Raw genomic sequence first — 20382 nt, forward strand, 5'->3', positions numbered from 1 at the left:
TATGTTGTTGACCGTCTTGATAACATATAGTCAAATCTATTTACCCGCCGGTTTACACGGGGTAAACATTGTTGCCTAATAAGACAACATTACTACCCAGCGCAAAGGAATCTTCCGTTGATACAAGCATTCAGATACGCTTGATCGGATTAAGGCGATACATTGGGTTTGTAACGATTATCCCTTCACATATGATTGAGCGGACTAATTACTTAACAAATCACGCAACTTTTATAATAACTTATATTAAAATTTGCCTGAGCACAGAATCATTGACTTCCACATGTTTATAGTTTTCGCGTTGTAATATATTTTTTTGCGTTTTAAGCGATAGAACTACTAACGCAGGAACTCACAACACGCATGTTTGCTAATTTCCGGTACATGACGCACTCAAAAATTATAAATGCAGTTTGTGTAAAAAATGCTGACGGTTAGGGCTATTAGGGTTAGTCGGAGGTTTCATTATAGTAATAACAATAAAATCAACCCAAAACACAGTTCTTTATGTTAAATGTAGTCTTAAAAATCTAAACCTATCCCAGTCTCACTGTTTCTTTGTTTAAATAACTGCGCTCTTTACGCCATCTATAGGTATTTAGCAAACCTTTTGTGCTGTGAGTTCCTGTGTAAGTGGCTCTGCCGTTTTAAACAATGCAGGTATGGGACGAACGTTGTTACCGCTGATCTTGGTGGAATGATTTTACGCGATCTGACAAGAAAGGGGCAACCTTTCTACGAACTTCTCAAGCCGGCTCCTGCTGTAAAGCGTCCATCCTCTCCCACTGTCATCACACCACCCCTCATAGCTTCTGGGGTGCGGAATCTCGCATCGAGCGTCTTCAATAACTTGTTCACCCAAACTTCAACGAAGGTAACGTGTGATGGTGACTGTTTAAAATCAGGAAGTTTTCGTAACAACTGTATTGTGATTGTTTTGGTGCGTATGATGTGAGTCATTGTGTATTTTGTCCTGTTTGCAAACAAATCAATCTAATCTCGTAGAAAAAAAAATTCCAGTTTTTATGATGTAGTCTGACTAAGCAGCAGTCAGATTCTTTGCTCGTTATTTCTGTTTAATCTTATTAAAGCTTTGCATGTACATTGGGGCGTAGCGTATTCATCCCAAAAATTTTGCACAATTTTTTCAGCCCGCATGCATCACTGTTCAGGATCGCAGCACATCCCCTGTGTTTAGCATTACATACGAAAAACTGCCAGCTTCCAGTACAACTGTATTCTCCGATCGTTTGGAGGTAGTAACAGCTCCGTTATCTTTCACTGTTGTGCCTGGCATGCTTGACCGCCTGAAGAAATTTTTCAGTACAAAAGAATGTGATGAAGGTACATTTTCTGTTTTCTTGTATATCTTAACACATGGAAATATGGGCACCGCACACCAACACCTTTTATCCTGTATGTACATAATTACTGGATACCGTAATTCATGTATCTAAGTGTGTATGTGCAAGAACCCCCTCCCGTGCAACAGTTTTTCTGTCAATGCTCATGCATGGAAACTGATAAAGCGAACTTGAAAGAAACGTAGTTAAATCTCCGCTGCCGAGGGATCAATGAGGGCAAAAGGTTGGGAAGCTCAGGCGTATAGGCTCAATTGAGCACTTACTACTGATGGCACACGCCACACAATCAACGCTTAAACTTTTAGCTTGTATATGTGTAAGTCTGTAAAGGGCGGCAATATGGTAAATAATCTCCTAAAATCAGTAGAAATTAGGTCTAACCTACCAATCAATTCAAATAATGCTCGTAAAATAAATCCAATTTATAACCTTTGCATTGGAATTTGTGAGTACATTCAATGTTCGAAAAAAAACGAACTTAAATGCTGTGGAACGTTCTGTAAGGAAAGCATTTCTTATTACAAGGTACCGCATACGAACTGGACAGTGAAGTGTTGTCGACAGCGGCACGTGACAAGTACGATGGCTGGATGAAACGAACACAAGGTGAAATTCGGCGATCGGTCAAACGAATAATCGATGGAAAGTCAAAAGCCAAGGTCAGTACCACTACAGTTAGTTATAGCGTTTGATACATGCTACATTCCCGCAGACATATAATTGGTAAAAATATAGTAAAATAAGCCGCCTTTAGTTGGAGTTGGTCGCAGATTAAATTATGTTATTTTATTACGCTTGATATGCCGAATCGACGTTTTATAGTTCTGATTTTTCAAAATTTTCAAACCCTTTTCGTTTGCTCCATTATAACCCTGTTACCATTTGTAGTAAAAAAGTACATAATGCCCTGCTTACTGTTTCTTTTTAACAGTAACTGTATTTTTAGGTAAGCCAAAAGCGCTGGGCAATATCACTGGACATTTTTGCCCCAGAAATTCTTATACCAGATGATTGTTCGAAACTCCACAGCAATATATTGGTTTTGAACCTCGGTCACATGACTTTTGACAACCATGCAGGAGGTTTGCACTTGTTTTAGTATTTACGTTAAAAACCATGTGCCCATTGGAATCATGTTTATGGGTCTCCTTCCCTGAAGGGGACACATATTGATTTTACTCAAATTGTTTGTTTGTTTTTTCTTTTTTTTTCTTCTTTTTCCCCCCCCCAAAGTTTGTCCGACTCGTCTTTCCATCAAATGCTTGATGGATTTGGATGAAATTTACACAGATGGTAGATATAGTTATGTAGATGTGCATCCCACTTTGTTTTTGTTGATAACCCCAGTACTTACCCCGCTAGCCCCCTAAAATGGGTATTTTTCTTCCCAAAGTTTGTCCGACTCGTTTTTCTATCAAATGTTTGATGGATGTGGCTGAAACTTATACAGATGGTAGATAAAGTTATGTAGATGTGCATCCCACTTTGTTTGTCCAAATAACCCTAGTATTTACCCCGCTAGCCCCCTAAAATGGGTGAGTTTGTAAACAGTGTCAGAATTGGCTGAAATTTGGATAGCTTGTAGAGTATGCCATTTATAGTTGTCGATTGTTGTGTTCAACCCTGTAGCCCTAACATTTACCCCACAAGCCCCCAAAGTGTAAAACGTATTTGTATGTTACTGGACACCACAAACGAAAGATTTCTGCCCCAACATTTACTCAACTAGCCCCCTAAAATAAATGAACTTTTAAAAAACGTCCTAATTATATGAAATTTTGTAAAGTTTATTAAACATACTAAGTCCTCAAATGTTATGTTTTGCCCTGTAGCACCACAACTTAACCAACTAATTCCTAAAATATAGGTGACCCTTTTCACAATGTTCGAATTGAATGAAAACCGGACAGCTTGTAGAATTTGCTATTTATTTTTTGTTTTACCCCATTATGTCACTACTTACTCCATCGTTTCTTTGAAATGGAACGTTAAATAGGACATACTTCAAACAAAATCTGGGGTGAATCTAAATTTATATAGTTTGTACTCTACATAGTATTATTATTTAAGCCCAGTGCCGATCTCTGCGTTTACCTTACAACACTAAACGTTCACATGGTTATCTCTTGAAATGCATTATCTACAACTTTGCATGTGTGGGGACCCATGAGTTTTTGCTTGCAGAAACAACTAAGGTTATAAAAGACAGTAGATGGTATGGGAACCAATATAAAATAAGCGTAGGATATATATCAATGTTTTAAAATAGGTTATAGTGTATATGCAAGGGCAATATGTGCTAAGCCACCCTTCTAGTTTTGGTTGCGTTTTGCTATTCTAGCAGCCTTTTTTCAAAACTTTTGTCTCGTTATTTTTGTTCATTATTATTGTTTTGTTCAGTATCCCAGTTAAAACAATGGGGCAAACGATTAATGTTTGCTTAAACTTATAACGTTTCTGGATATTAAAAAAATGTAGGGCAATTAACACCAAAAACACTTTGCCCCACTTTGACCAAGGCAAAAAATTATCATTGCTTTCCCATTAGAAGCTGGTAGATCACGCAAAAAAACCACTGACGCAATGGATGAAAGTCCATCCGAACAATCAGGTGGAAGTCAGGAGGAAAATGATGACGACGACAATGAAGATTTTGACACTTTCGTCACACCACCAAATACTCCTCCCTCAGAATTGGACTTAAATCCCCCGTCCGCTTCCGTAACCACCGAACTTGAACAAACTGTGGACGAAAGGGAAACCTCTACTGCCCCTGACGGTGGTGAATCACTATGCGATGACACCGCTGTGGATATTAATCCCAAGCAGTTGAGCGAGCAAATGTTGCGCGAGAAGATGTATGAAAGATATCACTTGAATGTGTCCGATCTGCAGGTATGTACCATTCTTATCTTATAGGCATGGGTCAAAACTGGAAATGTTTAGTTTGTTCGAACACCTAACATGTCACGTTAATGCTCGGTGCTCGGTCGAACACTCATTGTGACGTCACAAACATTCCCAGTTCCACGCTAGTTTTATAGCTTTTCCAGCGAGGCCTGCGAAGCCACCATCTAACCTCTAACGCATTTAAAAAAACTGTTTTTGTTCTTGGATACCCTTTCGAACACTGGTTTTGTATGTTAGAAGGGCATGGATAAGTCAATTTAATGCAGAGGTAAGTTTTGCAAAAGTGCCGAGTACTCGGGTTTTGACTTGACTTGGTCCATTGTTATTATCTCACATATCTTTTTATTTATTATTTTTTTTCGCTGGGCAAAAACCTTATGAAATATGAAAGGGAAATAAATAAATTTACTTGTTTTTCCAAATACACTAGGATGGTTTAGATCAGGGGTCGGCAACCTTTTAGGTGAGGCGTGCCAATTTACTTGTTATTTCCATGTGTCAATGACCTCGCGTGCCAACGTTTTTTCTAAATAATAGTGGTGCGTGCCAGCAGATATCAATAATAAAGAGAAACTAGAGTGTTTTGTGCACATAGGGCTGAATTTTAAGACAATGACATGATAAAAACTGAAAACAAGCTGTGTAACTGGTTAAATTGTTACTTCACCATAAAAACGGAAATCGGTTGGCGTGCCATGAAAAACCACGCGTGCCAGGGGTTGCCGACCCCTGGTTTAGATGATTTGCAATCAATTTCATAAACCTATTTAGATTATTTCCTGCGACGTTTTTCGGAGTGCAAAGTAGTTTTCTGGTGGATCGATTTTTTTCGGTTTTCTTTCAATAACGTTGACTTGTCCAAAACCGCCCCAAAAAACCTCAAACCAAAATATTACTTTTTTTACTTTTTCTGGCAGGTTGCAGTGGCGCCTGATGCTTCACGTTTAGATTCGATCCGATGCGGAGGAAAAAGTTCACATCATCTCGTTGAACGCTTCAGTGTCGATTTAGTTGTTGAGAAACGTTTGGTGCCAACTTACGATCCTCTATTTCCTGCACTCGTTGTTACAGGAAACTTACCTCACCTGACACTACATGTCAGTCATTCTAAGGTAAGTCTGGGAATTTATTGCATTAGCCTTTTCGTATGTTGTATTTTGTTGCTCTACAAGAGCGTGCGTGGTGTTATAATTGTCGCTGGTGATGCACCGGAGTTTTGAACGAAACATTTCAAGAGAATATATTCCGTGTGGCGATGTTTTTTTTAATTTGGCCTGAACCTTTTACGGCGAGTTTAGTGCTTCACTAAATGTCACTGCTTCTGTGCTTACGTTTATTTTTTACGTACATGTTTAAATTCTGTTGGAATGTTTTTTTTGCAAACTTAGTTTTTTACAATTATAAAAATTAGGCTTTTTTATCTGTAGAAATAAACTTATGTTCTCATTTCCAATACTTAAGCTAATAAAAACTACGACTGTTCCTAAACACCGATTCTTGTTACGAAGTACTTGGTCAAATCCATTTCAAGTGTGACAACCATGAAAATTACCCAAATAACTCTAAATATTTCTTGCTAGGTGCATTGTGTAATGAAATGCATTAACCAATTTGGGAAGAAGAGTGGAAATCCGACTTTTCCCAAAACCGATCTTAAATCTCCATTTTCTCGCCCAACCACATCGTTCCTTTCTGTCAATAACTCAACACCAAAACTGAATAGCGATATGGCGATAAACCTGGAGAAATCTCATTCGAAGCAGCTTGCATGCGATTTTATTATCAACCAGGTAATAACTAGTAGTAGAATGTTTAATGATTTAGTTTTTTTGGTTGTTTGTATAATATTGGTTTAAATATAAATGGCAAAACATTGTTGTTGTTTGACGCTTATGTGTCGCTTGTAGATATCGGTGGTGCTTGAACAAGGTGAAAATACTGGAAACCAAATTCTGTCTGTGCTTGAAGTCAGTCGCATCCAAACCAAGCTTGTGTTACGTCCTTACGATACATGTACTTCACTGTCTATTTACAGGTAAGATATTTGAAATTTATATCAAGCGTACCTTCACAATAAAAAAACATCAAGCCAATATATAAGTAAGCCGCAGACAATGCTGAATGTTTTAACCTATAAGGCTGCGCAAGCCAATATGGCCTATGTCTTTTCACCATGTAGCTCCGTTGATGAGAGCTTATAGGTCGAAGCAGTGTGAATTGTCTGCAGCTTACATTAAAAATGTTATTGGGTTTTAAAGTCTGAATGCTAAACATGCTTTTGCTATATTATAGTGCGTTGCTGTTACTTTGGACCAAAATAGCATTTTCATTTAATCGTTAAATAAATAAGTTTTGCTCTATGTTTCAAGTCTTCTGTTGGTTGACGTCATGCAGCAACTAGGACATGATTATGAACTTCTGCTTGCGTCACACCGCAATGTTTTTATGGATGTGGGAAGTGGAAATATGTTGGATTCAGGAGCAGCTTCTCCATTCTCTTCATCCCAAACATGTAAGAGTTAGATTCCACATGGGTTCCGTACAGTAGCCCGCCTATAACATACTTACTACATTCACAGATCCATCCAATATGGCTCAAAACTTGAGCGCTGCGCACGAAGCAAAACCGCTCCCGAGTCCATCCCTGGAAGTTCCAACCAGCAACGTCCTTGCCACTGTCGCCGAGAACCTAAAGCAGTTTGCAACCAACTACGACCCATTTGCAACAGAAGAGTTTCTCGTATCCGATGAGGGCAAAGGGAATAACGAGACGACCCAAATATCCGAACATCTTATCAAGCTGGAATTTAAGAGCCTAAAACCCGGTTCGCCTGAATTTGACTCTGATGGTGATTCAGATGAACAAAAACCGTGCAACCGTGTCAACGCGTACTTCAGTAACTTGGACGTAGTTTTTAATGTTGACAGCTGGATAACATTATTAGATTTTGTGCATAAGCTGAAGCCCGATGTTGGAAGCAAAAAAGCGCCGAGAAAGCAGTTTACAAACGAAACACAACCTACTAAGAGTGAGAAAGGCTTGAAGCCAACCCCTGCGCACACACGTTTGAACTCAGAGTCTGAAGCCGAAGAACCCATCGAAAGTCACGTGACGATTGATTTCAAAAAACTCAACTTACTTTTGTTACGTCACATCCAGTTGCCCGACCGCACTGTTGGCCACAAGGTGGCGACACTGACCATGCACGGGGCCCACGTCATCGCTGAACTCAACTCGCGAACAGAACAGTTCAGTCACAAGAACTTGAAAGTGAACCTGGACGTTTGCGGCTCTGTTGCTGGCCTCCATCTGCAAGATTTATCGACAGCCAACCAGTGTACGGAAATCCTAAGTTTAGGAACTACTTCGGATGACGGAAAAACCAACGCTGAACTTTTATCGAGTCTGAATTCCGCTCAGTTTGACCACTGCGCGGCGTCCAAAGCTATTGAATTCGAAGTCATGCACGGGCCACTGCTGACGGAATCGGCAGGCAATGAACAAGATAGTTTGCGCAAAGCGAAAAAAATTGCTTCTGAACCTATGGTGGCCAACTTTGCGATTCAGCAAGATGACCGCATGATGGCATCGGAGAGCGATTTATGCGATTTGATGTTTTCTATGGACGACGAAAACAAACAAGCATCGAGAACAGCTGGTTGGTCTTTTATACGTGATAATTGTTTTCTAACTTAATTTTCAGTGATTTAGTCATGATTTGACGTTTCACTGTAGGTTTTAAGAGTGAGGCCCGAGTTGCTGTCAAAGTCGCCTCAGCTTGTTACATTCATTCTCCAAGACTTGTGGCTGAAATTCTGGCCCTGATTGATGAAACCGGTGACGTCACCCGTGCACACATGACGTCAGATACTCGTCAGGTAAAAAATAATAAAGATAAATACGTTTTAGTTTCAGAAATGCAACTTATCGTGAAGTAAACATGATGATTGCATTCTTGTTTTTGTTTAGGCATACAAAGATATGGCACGCAGTATTGTGGACAAGGTTTCAGACTACAGCATGGCAATGTTGGCTCGCAGCGTCGCCGTCGACGAACATTTTGAAGGTACATGTTATTTGGCCTTTTCCGAGGCGTTTTACGGTTAGTCCAAACCTTTAGTATGTGACGTGCTTGCGTTCCATTCTTTTTTCCTTTGTTTATCGTGCACTGTACTAGTTGCATTCAGTGTTATTTACCCTGATGAAGACGACCTGTATAGGACGTCGAGACTTCGGAATAAAATTGCATTTGGCAGATGAGCTCTATAAACTTTAGTATGTTCTTTCAGTGGTCAACTTTCAATCTTAACTGACAGAAATTTTCTAAATTATGTAATTTTAATAAATTTACACGTTTGCAAATCTTTTTTATGCTGTTTTGCATTGGACAGATGATGATGACGATGAGGTTGTTGATGATGATTCCTGCGAGAAGCAAGATATTCAACGATCACCCGTGAAGCTTACAGCAATTGAATCCAACAGCAATCACTTAAGGTTACAAGTACAAATGCAATCACCCATTGTTGCTTTGCCCAAGTTTCCGGGAAGTTTCGAACTTCTTATTGCCAACCTTGGACAGATTACGGTTCGCAACCATCACGAATACGACAGGTGAAAAGGACTTTTGGTTTTCTTTTGGAACCTAATTCTCATTGATAAAAATTTAGTTTAACCTGGGTTTGTACATATACCAGGAGTCGGCAACCTTTTAAGCAACCCCTGCCAATTTAATTGTTGTTTTCATGTGGTTATGACTTCGCGTGCCAACATTTTTGTAAATAATAGTGGTTTATGCCAGCTGATAGCAATAGTACACATATATAGTAAAATTTGTTTCACACAATGTAGTTAAACCAGCGAAGCTTATAAACCTTTTTGTGTAGTGGATTAGATGCGTTGGATGTGCTCAACATTGATGTAGTCGACATGGATTTACGAAGTCACAGGCAGAAAAATGAAGAACTGGCTGCCAAGCAAAACTCGAACGGCACTTTAAGTTCGAGTGGACCAAGCATCGCCAAACTGAAACAGGAAAGGTAGGCGAATGAACATTGTGGCTGCAGGTGTGGTTTGACACAAGTCAGCGTTTACGATTGCAGTGTTAAAAGCCGTTTTGCTTTCATGAAATGTTGTTTTCGGGATGTGCTAAAATGAATGTACGTGGCAATTAAACTTCACGATTCACCGACCATTAGCTTTGTGCCTTTTTGGAAACACTTTTCGCCTTAAACCTACAAAAAACACACGCCAACATGTTTCACCTAGGTTATTAACGCAGTCAGTGTTTCGAACCTAAATCAGTTCAATTATTATTTCAGTGACCGGCAAATACAAGCAGAAGACTCACAAATTCTCCACAAGACGTCACTGCAATTATCAGTAATAAAGAGACCATTCATTCCTAACCCAAAGAATATTCTCGATTCAAGGAGTTGCTGCGAAACACCGTCCTATTCTTCCCTACAAACGTAAGAAGTCCACCGATTTGGTCAAAAAATATCAACTACTAAAGTCGAAATATAAATCCATCCTGTATTCGATATACTACAATACTTGCTCGTCGTGTTAGGATCCACACATATATGGTTTTACGGCTAAGCATGTTGATCTATCTATTTTTTGTAACTTAAGTTTTCTGGTTTTGGCTTGATGCTAGTTTGAGGTGCTGAGCGAAACAACATGATACAGTCAAAGATAAAATATTTCAGTATTATGTTTCTTGCCATTACCAAGGACGTTTTTAATATGCACGGATGTTAAATTATGGAGTGCTGAGTCGTTTAAAGCAAACAATTCCGCAGGTCGGAATGTTGTGACAATTTCTCATCTTGTGTTGGCGCGATTTCGGACAAACGAATGTGTGTTGACGTTCGTACCTCGTCAGCTCTTACCGTGACGTTGTCAAAGTGTGCTTACGAACAAGTGTTGAAGACCATGGACAATGTGGCGTACGGAGGTGACATCGACCAAATTGATGAGGTCTGTAGTGTTGCCTCTGACAGGGATGGCACTCCACCCAAAATGCCTAAACATTCCAATTCTGCCCCCATTTTGGCGGAGGTTCCAGGTAAAAAAGGAAAGCAAGCAGAAAGAAGAGCAACGTTATCAAGTCAGTAACAGATTTTCTTGGAATATGGCTTTATTATTTGTATTTGTAAATTTAAGCAAATTGTGTTTATTACTTTCCTAGTTTTTGCGGTCCTTTAATGATATTTTTGTACTTTCACGTAGAGCTTCATATAGCTTATATATTTCTATTTAGCTACATCCCAATCAACTCCACAAAGCAATCGAAGTATGGTCCTGTTTGAAGCACCAGGTCTAGAAATTGAACCAACCCAACCTCTGGTAAAATACTAGAAAATATTGTTGTATAATGTGGAAAAGAAGGCTATGTAAGTTTCACAATTTTTTATTGCAGCCAACCTCCCAAAGTGTGACGTCACAACAGACAAGAAAATATACTCCGATAAGTGCAAGTTTGAGTGTACCCTCACTTATCTTTCAACTCAGCGGTGACTTGAGTGAGGGGGAACAGGTAAGGGAATGACGTTAGATTACAACAGTCAAATTAAACACGGTTTTGCTTGACAGGGAATCGTCAAAGTAACTCTCCAACGCTTTACTGGTTCTTATGAGAAAGAGAATCGCTTTGGTACAGCGCTTGACCTCTCACTGGGCTCACTGGACATCGAAGACCTTCTGCAATCTGAAACGTCACCTGACAGGTTTTGCTCGTTTTTAATTTGTTGTTTTTTGTCAAACGATACAGAGGTGCTTTTAATACATAAGGATATGTGGATTGCTAACAAAGTATCTCCCAACGCTTTCTGCATGCGAACATAAACATAAATTGTAAAGAAACGATTGGCATTAAATGTTTTTTTTTATTCAGAGCAGCGGTCGGCAACCGTCGGTCCGCGACACGGTACCGGTCCGCGAGGAGTTTGTTACCGGGCCGTATAATTTTTCAGGTTAAATGCCACATAACATTTTGCCCGTGCATCCGGGGATGATAAACTAATTTTTGTGTTTTTATTGCTAAAAATTTGTAGTTTTTTTAAGACCGGTCCGCGATAAAATTTTAGTTTCGAAAATGGTCCCCATTGCAAAAAAGGTTGCCGACGCCTGAATTGGAGGCTTAAAATCCGTACAGTAACGTTTGTGGTTTTTTTGTTAACCAGACATATAGTGGTTTCTTATACACCTGGTTGTGACGAAAGAAGAAGGGAAAGTGCTCAACTTAAGACTGAGTATTTGTCCACGTCATGTCCAGCATTTACTGACGTCACCATATCCCCTGGAGCTAGTGTATCTACGTCATTTCCGACCTCACAGAAACATCAGTTTGCGAAATCCCAACCTGCCACTGCACGGGGAGGATTATTTCGTCCTTACGAAACATTTGGTCTCTCGTCAGGTTTGTTTGTTCAAACTTTTGTTGGAAAATCCTTACTTTAGTCGCACGTTTAGCGAGATTTCGATAGGCAGCGCAACGAGCACGGACACCTATTTGAAACGGTATATCACCCAAAAACGCTGACGGTTACGGTTATTTTTGAGGATGGGTATTATTATTTCAAAATCAATGAAAGTAACTTCAAAACTTAGTTCCTAGCGTAAAATTGTGAAAATCTTACTTCCCAACTTCACCCCACACTTTTGCCGCTAAATTAACAATCCACCTCTTTGCTCTTACTATCGACTCGGAGTAATGTGGGGTTATTGTTAATTATGATCTTCGTAGCTCTACCGCTTTTGTTAAAAGTGAAAACTTTTTATCGAACCCGTTTTCAAATGAATCGCTTTTATTTCAATGCGTGTAAAAGTTAACGTTACTAAATTAAATCCGTATGAACAACATACAAAAATCATAAACTAATCCAATAAAAAATTTTAATGCAGAAAAGTAATCAGCAATCAACTATGTTTGTCAAATTCCATTATCCAGGAATTGACGTAAGGTTTAGGTTTACCATTCAACTTGCGTTTTTTGTTTTTGTTTTTGGTAAGTTTTTGTCAAATACGTAGGAGCATTTGGATCAACGACCGAACGGAAACAACACAAAACGAGTCGAACCTCTATTTCCGATAACCGGGAGAGAGAGGAGAATCCTCCCACTCCTCCTAGCTCTCCTCAGCTAGTGGAGGAGGGGAATACCCTTGTTCACATTCGTGTGTTTCTGGTCGATGGTAAAAGTGCTGCTTACAAAAAAGTGTACAACAGAGTGAATAGACGCGTTGATGTGGATTTTAATGCGCTGGATTGTAAGGTGAGGCTTTGGGGTGAACTACTAGATTCGTAAATTCACAGATACATTTATACACACAAAAATCGGAAAATAACTTTATGTGGATAAATTACACAGAGTAATTGATGCTAATTCGCCTTTGGTTTAGATTAACTTGCAAACTTGGGTTGTGCTGCTTGACTTCTTTGGCATCGGAACTTCTCCCAAGAAAACTTACCAACTGGATCCGGAAACAGAAGAAACTTTTTCGTGGGACAAAAGACTTGATATAAGGTAAATGTGATATTTGTTAGCAAATATTTGGTAGTACAGTACATTGACACGTACGCCCACGTAACAGATCTTTCTACGAAAACCAACCTGACGAACATGTTAACTCAGATATCGATTTCACTGTGAAAAGGTTTACATTGATTTTCAACAAACAAGAATATGAACTTCTCAAAGCTGATATTACTGGACTCCAATCGCATGTTCGACTCCGAGGTAAAAATGCTGTGACCGATTCCACTACAAATGTGTTTTATAAATATAACTTTTTGCGATAATTTTGTTACATTTGGAAAGACAGCTTGTTAAATCTTGAATGACATTTCCGAAATTTGTGATGGTCACCATGAATTACAGATGTAGTGCTTCCACTTAAACATTTGTCAAAGTTTGTTCAGAACTTTTTCTTGCTTTACAGATGGCACTTTAAATCTTCAAGGACAGCTTGGTGGTTTAGCTGTGTCAGATATGAGTCCTAATGGATCCAAATATCGGGACCGTTTCATGTTCACTGGTGATAGAGCTCTTGACTTTAATATTATGAAGTGAGTACTGAGTAGTGTCTCATCGTTTCACTGACTAAAAGTTCTTAACGATAGGGTTAGGAGGTCAATATGAGGAGATTTTGCATAAAAAATCTTTTATTTAGTGTTTTCTGTTTCCCTAACGTTACCCACGCAAAGTACAGTACTTTTAATAAGGTTACCAGGAACAAAAGTAATGACATCGTATTTAGGTGTTGTTCAAAGTAGGTAGTCATGGAAACATAGGGTTAAATTGTACCAATGACAACTCACACAGCGTAAATGGTACAAGCCTTGCCCAATCTACACAAAAATATTAATGTTGATTTATGAAGATACGATGAATACGATCACAAGTTGGTTCGTGAGTTCGACATCAGCATTCGACTTCGTATGGCTTCAATTCGTTACGTGCACACGCAACGCTTTCAGAATGAAGTGGTCGCATATGGTCAGCACTTCCAACAACTACAAGAGGTGAGCATTGTAACGTGCGAGTGGCGATTCAGCCCTAGCAGTTAAAAGGTGCCTTTCATACTAGAGACCACATAAATAACTGCACGAAAAATTGTTTTGCTGCAGTTGTGTAATAAAACATCACACGGTTCCCGAGATTTTCAACTTTATTTAGCCATTAAGGTTAAAAACCGGACTTTAAAACTTCTTATACTTAGATAAGCAAGGTAGTCTATTTTCTGTGCACAGGTACAAGCATACCTATTCACAAATTAGGAAAAACTGGACAAACAGTATACTGAAACTTTTCATATGTTTCTAGGTGCTCGGTCGAATGCGAGCTGCTTCAGTAGGTCAAAGCATTCGATCCAGTTCATGTCGACAAGCTCGTGTCAAGCTGGATATCGAAACTGGAGCTGCTATTATTCTGATTCCTGAAAGTAGTCACGCTGATCGACTTTTGGTGGCAAACCTCGGTAAAAATCGTGTGAAAACGATATTTTGCAACAAATCATCTTTCCTTTTCTATCAACAATCTGCTAAAAGGCATAGTCTGGACACTACAGCGGCTACCATCATTTGCGTTCGAAACCAGCTTAGTCATAAAAGGGACCAAAAATACAACTGTAAAAAAAGCAAACCAAACGTACATGAACTCAATTTACCCACTATTAAGCTGCTATTCGAGAACGCCTGTTCTAGGTTTTTGGATCCATCTTAAGTTAAATTTATTTGCGGTTAATGCAGGAAACATCAACGTGAGAAACGAGTTTTTGTACAATGGTGACCCTGGAACACTTTACTTCCAAAACATCGAGTCTCAACAAAACTACATGGACATGAATGTTCCACTTTCTCCAGACTCACCACAAACTAGTGAACCCATGGGCAATAGAAGTTTCGACCAAATGTCCAACGTATGTTCTCGCAGGGACCGTTTTTTCCAAAGTGCTTTCATGATTATCACATTATCAAAAAATATCAACAACATTTAAGTAAATATTGGAGATGTATATACTAAGGCCAGCATGAAAAGGGTATTTGTTTGCAGTTTTTTGAGCAAAAATGTGAAAAGAACACTTCCTTCTTAGGCTAATATATGCTTTTTGTATGTTTTATGTTCAATTTGTGTTTTTAAAAGCTTGCCTCAACGCCCAAATCAGCTCGTCGTTGTATTCTCGACGTAATACATGTGAACCTGGTGGATATGGATTTATACACTGCCTCCTTTTCAAAGAAAAATTCGCAGAGGTAAACCTTCAAATTATTCGTATTAGAATTTTATCTCACACTTTGATACATCACAGCAAAATAATGGAAGATTCGTCACACCTGGTGTTTCCTACATACACCGTTCAATGCAACAGCAGACCCTTGTTAAAAGATAAAGTACAACTTGAACTTCAGGTCTGCAATCAGTATTACTTTTCCTTTATAATGGAAGCTCTCATTCTTTTTTATAGTTTCTAAAAGCGGTGAAGACACTGACTGACTAACTAACTAACTAACCCATAGTTGTAATATTTACACCTTTTTTCATCTTGGTAGTTATCATGAGAAATACATTTTGTTTCCTACATAATTAAAAAAAATTGGACTACTATAGTGAAAAGCGAGATTAAAACTAAGTATTTTTGTCAACCAACTTTTTTCCACAGATGGAGCGTAACTTAGAAAAGGAGATAACGCACCAGGGTGTACCAGATACAGCATTATGTGCGAGATTATCTTCCGTCTACTGTGCTCTCGATCACACACAGTATTGGTTAGTTCGTGGTGTGCTTGATCATAATGCGGGTGAAGCGATTCCCGACTTTCCACAACCAACTGCATTTCTACAACCATCTAAATTGCAGGTACTTTAAGATATGCAAAGACAATACACTTTTTTATTTGTCTAAAACAGCAGATATTAACCGGTCCCCAGAGGGTTATGTATATAGTGTTGTTATCTACTTCATTCGAGTCCTAAGGGCTTGGGGGCCAAAAGGGGGTCACGACATACAAAATATTGCGAACAACTGGTCTAAAACATCCCAAAATGGTAAAAACTCAAACAGCATCGTAGGGATTTGAAAAACAATATAAAATTGCAAAACGGTACATTCTGACACGTATTTTTTGAAAATTTATGGCCCGTTTATTTATCTTTTCTGGATATTGAACATTTTGTTTTACACTGAATGCTGTTAGATTTATTTGCGTTTTTGTTTACCAAAGGTTTTATGTTGCAGACTGTGCTGACCGGAGATGCGTACACTGGTCTGAGTATGGACTTCCATTTGACGAACGTCAGTATTGAATTGTTACTCGAACATGGCACCGAATTTTCCCCTGCAAAATCACTTGGAAGGTAAGCTGATTTTATGACATGTATAAGGTTGGTAACATTGACCATAAGTGACTTTACGTGGTGTGACAACAAATTTTTAATCTAGAATGGATTTCATGAAGTCATTATTGAGCTACCGGGCGTTTTCAAACAACAACAAAACTACGAATTTGTCGTGCAAGGCTTTTTGTGCCGTCGATACAAGGTTTGACAACACAAAGGGAAGCAGTTCTACGCCACCTAGCGTTTTCACAACCATACTTGTTCCCACGACAACCAAACCTGCACCACTGGTATCACTAGAATCGGATTTGTTGCAATTTGAAATTCACCAAAGGTAATTTTTGTGATGTTAAATGCACTTGTGCTAAGGTAAAGGTTTTGTGAGGTTAACCTCAACGTATACTGCCTGTAACATTTTTTGTCATTATGTACATAAAACTTCTTGATTAAAAATATCCTTTAACTTAGCTCAAGTGCTTTTTACAACTATAGTCGCGTTTTAACATTTATATGTGTTAAAAACAATTTTGCATGTACGCAGGTCGGGTCCTGGTTTTATGGAATTTACGGCGCTTCTCAACAACATGCGGGTATATGTAATACTGGACTGGTTGAAGGACATGAACAAGTATCTCATACAGAACCCAAACCAAGCTCGTTGCGACTCACTGAGGGAAATTACAGCCAAGAGGATGGCCAAATATGGTCAGATGGACTCGGGCAACCAGCGAAAACTTGATGACGTAAGCGAAAACGCGAAAAAAATATGTTACACTGTTGCATATACATTCTCTTCATTACAATAGGACCAAACTTGTAACTTTCGTATTTTCGTAGCCGTGTATTCGTTTGATGTAATTCAGTAAGGAAAACTTGTTTAAGCTTATAACCCTTAAAAAACATTTTTACGCTATAACTATCAATTAAAAACGCCGTTTTTTAAACAAATATGACAAAACAACTGTGTGTTCAGTCAGGTCAGTTGGAACCTGAAATTCGGAAGACAGAGATCAAGTTGAACGTGACTGAAACCGAATTCGTAGTTGTGCAAGATTCTTCCCGATTTGACACTGATGCTGTGATATTGCGCTCAACTGCAGTGTTACAGTTCTGTCCAGAAGAGGGCAACCCAGAGCAACTCCTTGCCGCACTATCAAAGCGAACTGGAGATTTGCCGCTTCGCTGTGGCCTTGAAAGACTAGAAGTATGTGACAAAATTTAACATTTCTTAAAAAAACTAAATCCCATTTAACTGTAACTACATATTTTGTGAATGATAACTTTAATCTATTTGTATAAAGCAAGTGTTTAAAAATATGTACAAGAATGGTCTTTCTTAATAGTAATGCCTGGTGAAAGGTACCGACAATTTGCCATTTTTTTATCGTCCTTTGGTTTTACTGTTCTACATTCACTAGTACGTTGATATTTTCTTCATTTCAGGTCTTTTCATGTCAACTGGACAAGGAAAACGAAACAGCTTTGTCAATAATTGACCCTGTTACGGTTCAAATTGAGGTCCGACCTATAAAACAAACCGACCTCGCCGAATTCGATATCAGCAATGATTATTCAGTGTTGGACAGGTAAACTTCTCTACCAACAGATACAATTTTACATGATTTTTGGTCAAAATTATTTGTGTGGAATAACGTGACTCTTGAGCGCACATGAAGGTTTTGGCATATTGTTGCTGTGATATGGTTCTTACATTTTTAAAGCATTTTAAAAAATATTATGTTGAAAAATGTGGTGATGTAATGGTTCCTGATTGCAGACACAAGGTGCACGATGTTCGACCCCATTATACGTATTTTTTTATATAATCCTATGTTTTTTAATGCTGTTTAGAAACATGTTGGAGGTACACGTTTCCGAATTAAACATGCGAGTTTCCTACAACGATATCATGTTGTTTCTGGCTATTCTAAAGTCTCTTCCAACACAGGCTGGAATTAAAGGCGAAGGTATTATTGCAAAGGTGTTACTTTAATCTGCAGTACAGACCGAACGTCAAACGTTTGTTTGGTGTGATTTTTACTCCCTTTCTACCAAATGCCAAATACTAACTTTACCATGACTGTGTTACTTTTTGTTGATTTTTTGTAAATGACTTGTTTACTGGGAATAATTTCGCAATCAAGGTATGACGACGTCACCTGTATCCAGCTCCAAGAAATCTTCCCCTTCACGAATAAAGGCGGTTTTTAAACCAAACGAGGACGTAGTAAATAATCTGACCGAGCTTGGTTACTCGCGTAATGACGTCATACACGCTCTTGGCATCAACAACGGTGATGTCACAAGGGCTGGGTCATGGTTGGTTGACCACGCAACATTGCAACCGAATGCGAAGGTAATTTGCTGGTTTATAATTGATGTAGTTTGCATTCAAATGACCAATAAACTAAGAGTCATTTTTCTTTTAATCGGAACAGTTGATAATATAGTGAACACAATTACAAGCGAAAATTTATTGCAAAAAAGGTTGCTTTGACAATTTTGTTGGTAAACTTTCGCTTGTAAACCAAAACTTGGTTTGGCCCTTTTTGATTGTTAGTTGTCTATTGCGCATTGTTTGAATGTCAAGCAACAAAACAATGAAAACTGAATATCGTTTTATTATTCCAGAGACATATGGTTCCCATCAGGCGACGTATACCATTCGATGTCGCTCGTATCTCAGTGAAAGTTGACGTTGCTCGTGTTTGCTTGATAGACGATTGTGCAGAAGATTGTGACGTTCCACTTGCTGAATTTGCTGTGCACGCCCTGCAAGTGAGACAAGGAGTGGACAGCAAATTCGAAAGGTCACTGAAGGACGCCATATATGGTCAGATGGGATCGTCCACATTTAAGCTCACTGGAGATTATTACAACAGGTAATTGTAGTGCCTTAGTTCGCTACCACATTTTACTAATTGACTACTTCAATAAGACACCAAGCTCAATTTAACGTCCAGGGAAACAAATCGTTTTTTTTTCTTTATTTGCGTAAACTAGACTGTAAATTGAGGTCAGAAGTTCAAAGTCATGGATGTTGAAATACCTTGTTATTATATGAGCGGACTGAGACATCGTCTTGCTAATTATTCTTGATGATTTTTCTCAATTTCGTTTTCGCATAGAATGTTATCTTTGTGGGAACCTTTTCTCGAACCTTGGAGGTGCAACATTTCCTGGCAACACGAAAAGAGTCGAAGCAACCAATCACGAAGCGGCACGTGGAATCTGAAAGTCGAAGCATCAGACAGGTGTGATGTTAACAACATGGCTTCTTGTTAAACTAGTTTACCATGCATAAAATTTTTATTGTACAGATTTGACGTTAGCGTTACGTCAGCGCTGATCGATACTGTTAAAAAGACAAAGTCGACTTGGCAGAGTGATTACGAGCTTTCGACAGATGGAAGTAAAGCCAAAAGTTCACAATCTGCAACAAGCAAACGTATTAGACACCCATTCGTCCCATACGTGATTCGAAACTTGACTGGTTGCCCTTTAAAATTTGCTACACAAACTGCAGCACTCCATGAAACTGATATTGTGGCATCAGGTTTGTTTGTCAAATGAGTATTCTTTTAATGGATACAATGTAAATGGTAGACCATATACGTGATGTACATAGATTTTGGGAGTTGTGTGTTACAATTGTAAAAATTTTTCGTCCTTTCAGCTCACCGCCTTTCATCAGCATTTAGCGATTCGGATTGGACCGAGGTACAGCCTGGCGAAGATGTTTCATTTCACTTCGCGACAAGTCACGAAAAACAGCGGCACAAGCGGACTGGATTGCTCAAGTTGCACCAGGTGGAATATTCGTAGCAAAATTTGTTTTCTATAGTGAAATCGAATTCTGACCAACTTGTGTTGTCACAGATCCGTGTGAAGGTTGGTGAGTGGAAAACTCTACAACCTGTGACAGTAAGCAGAGTTGGAGTTTACTTTCGACATGCTTTTACGCAAATCAACAAAAGCTCAAAAGTATACGAGTAAGTATTTTAATGGTAATTATGGGTCCTCCTTAAATCCTGAAATATGGACACATGTTGTTTGTGTTCGTATTTTTTCTTTTTTTTTCTGTCTAACGTTGTGTCACGCGTTTGGTCAAGAAAGAGTGCTTCAAACTTGTTCAAATTTACACACACGTCAGTTAGCTATTCAAAGTTGATCCTCCTTAAGTTTGACCGCGAATGACCCAGCGGTTCACCCACAGTTTTTTGCGTATTTTTTTAAACGTACCCAAAAATGTATTTTTTAAAAAAAA

At 38.8% G+C, this 20382-nt stretch overlaps 1 protein-coding gene across 3 annotated transcripts in view; it reads left to right on the forward strand.

The window, feature by feature from the left end:
- The window catches only part of LOC145230748 (intermembrane lipid transfer protein VPS13D-like), a 51991-nt gene that overhangs the window by 4472 nt on the left and 27137 nt on the right, over positions 1-20382 (forward strand). The window contains exons 14-55 of one of the 3 annotated variants that reach the window (XM_080096269.1): positions 661-874; positions 1152-1344; positions 1890-2023; positions 2311-2446; positions 3913-4259; positions 5192-5386; positions 5855-6064; positions 6182-6309; positions 6644-6786; positions 6854-7933; positions 8011-8153; positions 8245-8341; positions 8667-8889; positions 9162-9314; positions 9597-9746; positions 10080-10387; positions 10541-10626; positions 10700-10816; positions 10873-11006; positions 11463-11698; positions 12310-12551; positions 12679-12803; positions 12871-13016; positions 13219-13345; positions 13660-13801; positions 14103-14256; positions 14528-14697; positions 14922-15031; positions 15088-15187; positions 15439-15636; positions 16015-16133; positions 16219-16449; positions 16657-16858; positions 17089-17319; positions 17559-17701; positions 17967-18082; positions 18260-18471; positions 18747-18997; positions 19244-19369; positions 19436-19671; positions 19792-19925; positions 19995-20107. In XM_080096269.1, the coding sequence (XP_079952395.1) occupies positions 661-874; positions 1152-1344; positions 1890-2023; positions 2311-2446; positions 3913-4259; positions 5192-5386; positions 5855-6064; positions 6182-6309; positions 6644-6786; positions 6854-7933; positions 8011-8153; positions 8245-8341; positions 8667-8889; positions 9162-9314; positions 9597-9746; positions 10080-10387; positions 10541-10626; positions 10700-10816; positions 10873-11006; positions 11463-11698; positions 12310-12551; positions 12679-12803; positions 12871-13016; positions 13219-13345; positions 13660-13801; positions 14103-14256; positions 14528-14697; positions 14922-15031; positions 15088-15187; positions 15439-15636; positions 16015-16133; positions 16219-16449; positions 16657-16858; positions 17089-17319; positions 17559-17701; positions 17967-18082; positions 18260-18471; positions 18747-18997; positions 19244-19369; positions 19436-19671; positions 19792-19925; positions 19995-20107 (8055 nt within the window). The remainder of the gene's footprint in view (positions 1-660; positions 875-1151; positions 1345-1889; positions 2024-2310; positions 2447-3912; positions 4260-5191; positions 5387-5854; positions 6065-6181; positions 6310-6643; positions 6787-6853; positions 7934-8010; positions 8154-8244; positions 8342-8666; positions 8890-9161; positions 9315-9596; positions 9747-10079; positions 10388-10540; positions 10627-10699; positions 10817-10872; positions 11007-11462; positions 11699-12309; positions 12552-12678; positions 12804-12870; positions 13017-13218; positions 13346-13659; positions 13802-14102; positions 14257-14527; positions 14698-14921; positions 15032-15087; positions 15188-15438; positions 15637-16014; positions 16134-16218; positions 16450-16656; positions 16859-17088; positions 17320-17558; positions 17702-17966; positions 18083-18259; positions 18472-18746; positions 18998-19243; positions 19370-19435; positions 19672-19791; positions 19926-19994; positions 20108-20382) is intronic. The other 2 variants (XM_080096271.1, XM_080096270.1) reach the window with 2 other exon arrangements.

The sequence above is a fragment of the Phallusia mammillata genome, chromosome 5 (assembly GCF_965637545.1).
Source record: "Phallusia mammillata chromosome 5, kaPhaMamm4.hap1.1, whole genome shotgun sequence".
NCBI lineage: Eukaryota > Metazoa > Chordata > Ascidiacea > Phlebobranchia > Ascidiidae > Phallusia > Phallusia mammillata.